This window comes from Lactuca saligna, chromosome 8 (genome assembly GCF_052625555.1).
Source record: "Lactuca saligna cultivar CGN05327 chromosome 8, ASM5262555v1, whole genome shotgun sequence".
NCBI lineage: Eukaryota > Viridiplantae > Streptophyta > Magnoliopsida > Asterales > Asteraceae > Lactuca > Lactuca saligna.
In genome coordinates this window covers 5,625,004-5,633,505 of record NC_136424.1, presented here as the reverse complement: position 1 = coordinate 5,633,505, position 8,502 = coordinate 5,625,004, and the positions used below count along the sequence as shown (strand labels likewise).

Below are 8,502 nucleotides of genomic sequence, written 5' to 3'. Positions count from 1 at the left end.
ATTATAAATGATTATGATTATATGACAGAGATGTATAATCATAAATGATTATACATATATGCTTGTTTACAAAGTGATTAATCATCTATGATTATGGTGGTTGGTACCGAAGGAGATGATTGTGGTATAGGTGATGGAGGTAACAGTGGTAAGGTCGGTTGGTGGTAGAGATGGTTGTGGCGGTTGTGGTGGGAGGGGAAAAGGAACAAACGATGATGTATAATCATTTATGAATATAACTTACCCGCCACAACGATACTTTCGAATGTCCGAGCAGCAAATGCGAAATATGTGACTAATGTTTAATTTCAAGATTTTTATTTTTTTTAGAATCTCAACAAAACTTAATTATGAAAGATATCTACAAAATACCTTATTTATATGTATTTTTATTTAATTTAACACGTTGGAACCGATTTTTAAACATCAAATAAGTATTTTGCATTAAATTAAGGTTTTATGTAGAAAATTTATATTATTTTAGAATTTTTTGATAAAGTTGTAATATTTTTTAAACAGAAAAATCTCAATTATTTAGTATTATTTTCTTTTAAAATCAAAATATATATTTTTCTATTAATTTAAACAAAATATTAAATAGTTATTTTTTTATTTATTAAACAAAAGTTTAATATTTTATTAAAAATTTCCAAGAGTATGGAATAAAACCCATTGTTTTTAATTTTATGTAACGGAGGTGAAGAAGATAGTTGTGATTTGTGAAGCCCCGTTACTTTTACAATCTATCCTTGCCCTACTCATTATCGCTGTGGTTTGCTCTCTATCTGCCGACTCTAAATCGCGATTTCTTTTTTGTTTATTACATTCCTACTAGTTTCAAACCCTAATTTCCGAAGCCAACAACAGCTTCATCGTCTACATCAGGTAACCCCGTAATATATCGTGCCCTACTTTATTGTTTGTATATCCGAAACGTATGTGGATCTCACTGGAGATGTTTATCTAATCTTTGCTTGCTCATTCTGTCAAATTCATTTCGGTGTCTTGAAATACACTGAACGCCATCGATTGTTGGTTTTTCACCTCATATAAGGTGTTTTCGTATCACATATATCCTTTTTGGTTAGCGTTCGAATTGGATTTCCAGATTTACTACGAGAGTAATAATCTTGTTGACATTTTTTTTGGGTGTTTTGGGATGTGAAACAGACTAAATTTTTTCATAATCATATTTAATGCTGTTATGTTCAAATGTTGATGAAGAAACAATCAATTAATCAATCTGTGTTGTTTGTGCACATTTAGGTTTATAGTGCGAGATGGCATCCGTCTCCAGTCAGCCTCAGTTCCGGTACACACAGACCCCATCCAAGGTTCTCCATTTGAGAAACTTGCCATGGGAATGCACTGAAGAGGAACTAATTGAACTTGGGAAGCCGTTTGGTAAAGTTGTGAACACAAAGTGTAATGTTGGAGCAAACAGGAATCAAGCCTTCATTGAATTTGTAAGTGTTAAATGTCAATTGGATGTATGAAAGAATCTTGAGTCTCCCTAATGCCTTCTTCTGTCAAAATTCATTATAGGCTGAACAAAATCAAGCTATAGCAATGATATCATATTATGCTTCATCATCAGAACCAGCTCAGGTGCGAGGGAAAACTGTCTACCTACAGTATTCCAACAGGCAAGAAATTGTGAACAACAAAACCTCTGCAGATGTTGCTGGAAATGTACTTCTGGTAACCATAGAGGGCAATGATGCTCGCCTTGTCAGCATTGATGTCTTACACCTGGTAAGTAATTTCACCTTTTCATGTACAACATGATTAAAGAAGGTAAGTTATACAATAAAAGTAGATAGATGATGCCAATATATATCTATAGCATTTGGTACTTGTTAGGTTGTAGCTTAAGCTTCACTGTTTGACGTCAAATGTAAATGGATCAGCAGGCCCATATCAAGGATTTATCTTCAATGGAAGAAGCTTATTGCTTGGGGAGAAAGAGCGCATGTGTGTTTGTCTCCTTTTCTCCTTTCCCCTTCCTTAACACTGCCTCTTTCTTCCTCCTCATCTCTTCCTATCCCTACACTTATTAGAGTTTAGGATATAGTCATACTTTTTATTTTGCTTTTCAGATTTTCCCTATCACATACTCTAAAAATTAATGTTCTTCTAACCATCATTACTTTGTGTATGCATTCTTTACTATATGAACTGGACAAAGTAGACATGAAACTTACCACTATAGAAGTAGTGTCAAGAATTTGGTTTAATGACTATATATACATAATAGACACATAGTCTAGGTGTGTGTGTGTGTTTTTTGTATGATGTCTTGTGCTAATTTCTTTTAATGTATATGATAGAAGCTTGGGAAGTGGAACCTGTGCTGACAGAAGTCGATTAAAACTATTGATTGGTCACCTTCTCACTAAATTGGAGATGTTCTAAATTGAAGTATTCTAATTCTTGTGCCCTATATGTTTTTTTTTTTGTTATTCAGACATTTTTATAAGCTGCCTTACTAACCCTATCAATGTTTTGCATATTACATTATACCTTTGTTTGTAGAAAAAAAAGATTCTTTGGTTAATATATCTGAATTCTTTTGTGTGTCATATTGCACTGTATGTCTTGGATAATGTTACTTATATAGCTTTTTACTCCTCAATTTCTAAATCTTTCTGTTGTATAGGTGTTTTCTGCGTTTGGTTTTGTGCATAAAATCACAACTTTTGAGAAGACAGCTGGATTTCAGGTGTGTTATTATTATTATTATTTTTAATATCTTTTAAGAATGACATGGTATGGAAGTGGGTTTATATTATATTAATATATTTTGTTTTCAGGCCCTTGTGCAGTTTACAGATTCAGAAACTGCTACTTCTGCAAAGGATGCTCTTGATGGAAGAAGTATTCCCAGGTGAGATTATATTAATATAGTATGGGTTTATGGTTATTGTTTTTAAATTGACGTTTTTGCCCCTATGGATTTGCAGGTATTTGATTCCAGAGCTTGGACCATGTTCTCTTAAGATAACATATTCTGCACATACAGATTTGAGTGTAAAATTCCAGAGTCATCGTAGCAGGTATATACGACTATTATAGCTTTCCGACTTGATTTCTTTTTATGACAGTTTTGCCCCTCTAACGTAATAATTTTATTTATTAAGGGACTATACAAATCCTATGCTTCCTGTTGCATCTTCAGCAATAGATGCTACTGGTCAGGTAAAGTCAACTTTTTGTAAAATAATAATAGCTTGAAGGATTGTTTTGTAAAATTACTCAACTTTTTGTTGTATTTTATATTTATATATTGTATGTATTTTATATTTATATATTGTATGCTTACTAGTTTGTTGCTTTTTCAGTTCAGTTTGGGTTTAGATGGAAAGAAGATTGAATCCGAGAGTAATGTTCTTCTTGCTTCTATTGAAAACATGCAGTATGCAGTCACCTTGGATGTTTTACACATGGTATATATATACAAATATTTGTGTTTTTTTTCTATTTGATCATATGTGTTTTTCATTTTTAATCTCACTTTGTTGTAAACAGGTATTTTCTGCTTTTGGGCCTGTTTTAAAGATAGCAATGTTTGACAAAAATGGTGGAGTTCAGGCTCTAATTCAATACCCTGGTGAGACTTGATTATTATAATTTTTTTTTTTTGATGACAAGTGTTGAAAAACTTATTATATAATTTTGTAAAATGTTAAAAATATTATAAATTTCAGATGTTCAGACAGCTATTGTAGCCAAGGAAGCGTTGGAAGGGCACTGTATATATGATGGAGGGTTTTGCAAGCTTCACATCTCTTATTCTCGACACACTGATCTCAGCATCAAGGTATACTGTAAAATGACCATTTTACCCTTTTCATCCCAAAAAGACAAATTTCGTAATGTTTTCATTAAACATATTTACAGGTGAACAATGACCGCAGTAGAGATTACACAGTGCCAGCTGGCGCACAGATGATGAATTCACAACCGTCCATCTTGGGGCAACAACCACCATCAGGGCCGCCACAATACGGTGGTGGTGGTGCACAGTACATCCCTGCACCAGAAGGGTACGCAGCAGCAGCAGCAGCAGCACCTCAGTCGTCAGGAGGGTGGGCCCCGGGTGCTCCAGCTGGGCCCCAGTCCATGCCAATGCATATGCAGCAACATCAACATCAACATCCGCAACAACAGATGCATAATCATCCTTACATGCCACATCAGCAGCAAGGAATGCCATCTGAAATGGGTCATGGGCCGGGTCACTATAACGGGCAGAATGGGTACCCACCACAAGGTGGGCCACCACCGCCACGTTACCATCAATAGAATCTTTAATTTACTTGTTTTTTTTTTTTTTTTTTTGTTTAATGGTGTTTTGTGTTGTGAAGATTGTTTTTCTAATTAGTGGAAGCGGTTTGCAACTGGTTTTCAGATTCTTGCATTTTGCCCGCCAAATTATGTGTGAAATTCCGAATTTGTTGGGAATTTTCCTTGTGTCATTTATTGAAAAATACAAGCTATTTTATGGTATTTTAATCAGAAAAAAATTAAAAAAATACTACTTTCATTTTCTGACTGTTAAAAGGTACTACACATCAGAATTCTTCTATTCATTTTGTTCAAATAGCCTGTAAACGTAGGTTGTAAGTCCTATGTTAGATTATTTCTTATATTGGCAAAATATTGAAAAATACATAATATTGTGTGATCATATAAATACATTAAACCCTTCAATGTTGAAAGGCATCAAACTTTTCCAATTAAATTTGTCCAAATAACCGGTAATTTTTATGTTTTTTTTTCCAGCACAACAATATCGGAGAGTTAACTAACTCAAACAAATAAAACTAGAGAAAACCATAAATTTGGTAATCGTGGCTTACTGTTTTTTTTTTTTGGTCCATATGAGTCCAAAATAACAAACTTCATCATTTTCGGTTTTTATTGTGTTTTTAGTCCATAGAACAATCCATGTTATCTCTCATTTGTTAACCCACTCCACGTATCTATCATCCGAGGGTAAAATTGTCTTTTAACTTTTCCCTTTAGCTTCACGTTGTCCTTTACCAAATGTCTCTTCTTCTATACAAGTAAGGTAAAAAAAAATCAAGCAACATGGCTGTGTGCTTTTGTGTAAGAGTCGTTATTCTGAAAATGTCATGGAAATCGCTTAACCCTGGTCGATGTTTTTTCACGTGCCCTAAATTGGTATGTCAATCTTAAAACATTATGGGTTTTTCTTACAAAAAAATCAATACATGTGTTTTCTTATTTGTGCACTAGAGATTGTTATTTTCGGAAATCACAGGAGTCAAGGTGTGGATTTCATGGATGGGTTGACCCACCCATGTGTGCAAGGTCAAATTCAATTAACCTTGGTTTGCTGATGAATATTAATAGGATGGAAGCATCGATCCAATTCTTTAATGTTGAAACAATACAGCTTAAGATTTGTTTGTTATACAATTGGGTTTTGCTTGTTTATTGCATTGGTGTATACATATAGGTGGTAATGATAAGTTTGGGGGGTTGGTTTTTTTCGGGGAAATTATGAAATCTGATTTTATGAATGCGACCTACGATCATATGTAGGTCACATGTAGTTGTAAATGTAAGGTTTATAGTAATGCTAAAGGTAATGCAAAATCTGTTTTCTAGATGATGTATTACATATGGTACCGGTTTAATTCCAATGACATACATACCAATATTACTCTTACATACAACATTAATGCTTAAACATGACAAATACTTAACCATAAAAATTGCCACAAAGTGCTACCCCAAAAGAAACCATTGTTTTTTAAACCGTATTTACCACCATGACAAAGCATAAACATTGTTCGAAGTAACATGTAATAACCTAAATGAAACCAAACTATACATCCATTTAGTTCACACCTTGGTTATGTTATTGACTACCACGTTGACCATGTGTATGACAACCACCTTGACCACCCTCTTCACTACCCCTACCTTGACATCCACATGTCTTGGAGTTATCCCCTTGTTCTTGACAACCTCCATCTCCACTGATTTGTTTTTTTACTCCTATATTGGTTTGATTTTTGATTTTGGTTCAATTTGTTATCCTTACTCCGCTTCCTCTTCTTTTTAGGCCTACAAACTTTCTTGTGATGTAGGGGAGGGGTTAATTTGGCTAGACACTAACTCATTGGCCACATACTTCTTTCTTTTATGGGTTCAACCTTAAAATTTACATGCTTTCTTCATATATCTAACCACTACACTTTATGGATCCATTTGTAAAGATCTATTGTGTGCTCAATATTCTTGTTCATTTCGTCTAGAGTTGCTATTGCATGTTTGCAAGGGATCCCTATAATTTCCCATCTCCTACAACTGCAACATATGTTTTTTTTATGTCCATAACATGCACATCCTACCATAAACCGTTGAGACATGTTGTTTAGTACCACACACACACACACACACACACACACACACACACACACACACACACACACACACATATATATATATATATATATATATATATATATATATATATATATATATATATATATATATATATATATATATATATATATATATATATATATATATATATAGGGGATGGTTCACTTGAGAATAAAAAAAAGTAGAGATTTTGAGATTAAACCTTAGCCACATATTTCGTATTTGCCGCTCTAATGCTCCAACGTACCAGCAGCAACGATGTATGCGTAATCATAAATGATTATATGGTAGAGAGGTATAATCATACAGGATTATATATGTTTATACGTATATGCATAATCATAAATGATTATACATATATGTCTGTTCACAGATTGAGTAATCATAAATGATTATTACAGTTAGTCGCAGAAGAGGTAGTGGTGACAGAGGTGGCGGTGGTATAAATAATGGAGGTGACAATGGTGGGGTCGACTGGTGTCAGAGGTGGTGGTAGTGGTGGTGGCGGTGGCGGTTACGGTGGTGGGGATGGTGGCAGAGGAGAAAGGAACGGGTGACACTGTGTAATCATTTATGATTACACCAGACCTGTCGCGCCGGTACGCCGAAGGGTTAGAGCAGCAGATGTGAAATACGTGGCTGAGGTTGAATCTCAAGATCTCTATTTTATTTTTAATCTCAACGGAACCTACCTCTCTCTCTCTCTCTCTCGCTCTCTCTCTCTCTCTCTCTATATATATATATATATATATATATATATATATATATATATATATACTTTTCAATAAATGGTTGAACATGTAAATATATTGCTAAGCTAAAGTATACTAGCATATAGTTATCTGGTGTACCTTTGAAGTTACTCCTAGCCCAATGATGAGTGTAAATTTGATTAAGCCACCTACAAGCTTCCTTGTCATAATAGTTGATCTCTTTCTAGAAATGTTCTAATTCTAAGATAGTGGTTGCTGTAGCACGCTTCCATAGGTGTTCCTTGTACTATTTTCCTTTCCATATTTTATTGATGTGTATGAGGAAAAACTCATGTTGAACACAATGAAACATTTGTGCTAAGGCATGAATAAGACCATAAACACATTAACATACTAGTTAGTTAATATTTAATGACAAATCTATAAGTAACTACATTAATGATGTACTAACCTTTTGTATGTCAGTCACAAATGTGAAATTAGAGTGTGCATTCAAGTCCAAGTCATCATCAAGGCATTCCAAAAATCACTTTCTAAGAGGATGTGTTTTCAGGTGTTAACAATGACATATACAAGGGGGTATATGTCATTATTTGAGTCCATACCAACTACTGTAAAAATTTAACCAGGGAATGACCCTTTCATAAAGGCACCAACTAAACCTTAAAAATCTCTAATACATGCCTTAAATACTTCCTTTAAAGGACGCAAACAAACATATATTCTTTTGAAATTTCTAGTAACAAATGTTGGATTGGGTGTAGTATAAAAATCTACCTTAAAGATTGTACCTTCATTTGTGGAATGCAGCTCTAAAACATAGTTTCATAACAACTTATATGTGTAATACATGTAGATTCGGGCTAGACAATTGAAATAGAAAAAGAGATAAAAACAAATCTGTCACACCCCCAAACCAAGGATGGCGGAAACGTCTGGGGGTGGAGGACTTCATGTACAGTATCACAACAACGTGTATAATAGTGTTCAAAGTAAAAACAACCACCATATATATAATTGCAAAAGTTACACCAAAGTATATGTTTATATGCTTCAAAAGCAATTACATTATGATGACAAAATAAATTGTTGACGGTTTAGCGTTCCATCCTCAAAGCGATGAAGTTTTCCTGTTTCACTGATTTCCTGAGAATACAAGTAGTTTTAAAAAGTGTCAACACAAAGGTTGGTGAGTTCATAAGAGTTTTGTTTGAAGTAGAAACCGCTTTTCCTTGAAAAATCGATATAGTTTGATTTCTAAAAAATCAAATATTTTCTTAGTTAAGTATGAATAGAAATATTCCTATATGATGCATTAATGAACCCTAGAATGACCCGTAGAGTTCCTCTATAATCGTCCAGTGTATAT

The 8,502-nt window shown here is 33.9% G+C and overlaps 1 protein-coding gene across 3 annotated transcripts; it reads left to right on the top strand.

Moving 5' to 3' along the window:
* The first annotated feature begins 706 nt into the window (after positions 1-706).
* PTB2 (polypyrimidine tract-binding protein 2) lies at positions 707-4,410 on the top strand. Of its 3 annotated transcripts, XM_078969087.1 has the most exons (11): positions 707-885; positions 1,267-1,466; positions 1,546-1,755; positions 2,660-2,722; positions 2,814-2,887; positions 2,964-3,056; positions 3,141-3,198; positions 3,342-3,446; positions 3,529-3,610; positions 3,708-3,820; positions 3,901-4,410. In XM_078969087.1, exons 2-11 carry the CDS (start codon positions 1,281-1,283, stop codon positions 4,303-4,305), a joined length of 1,389 nt encoding a protein of 462 aa, XP_078825213.1. In that variant the 5' UTR covers positions 707-885; positions 1,267-1,280; the 3' UTR covers positions 4,306-4,410. The 3 variants fall into 3 exon arrangements, with proteins under 3 accessions (XP_078825213.1, XP_078825215.1, XP_078825214.1); XM_078969089.1 differs by lacking the exons at positions 707-885; positions 1,267-1,466 and adding an exon at positions 1,914-1,974 and having other exon boundaries at positions 1,569-1,755; XM_078969088.1 differs by lacking the exons at positions 707-885; positions 1,267-1,466 and adding an exon at positions 1,911-1,974 and having other exon boundaries at positions 1,569-1,755.
* Positions 4,411-8,502: the final 4,092 nt, after the last annotated feature.

Coding starts and splice junctions, on each gene's coding strand:
- PTB2 (XM_078969087.1), top strand. CDS start 1,281: ATGGCATCCGTCTCCAGTCAGCCTCAGTTCCGGTACACACAGACCCCA. Junction 1,467..1,545: donor ATCAAGCCTTCATTGAATTT/GTAAGTGTTAAA, acceptor AATTCATTATAG/GCTGAACAAAATCAAGCTAT. Junction 1,756..2,659: donor GCATTGATGTCTTACACCTG/GTAAGTAATTTC, acceptor TCTGTTGTATAG/GTGTTTTCTGCGTTTGGTTT.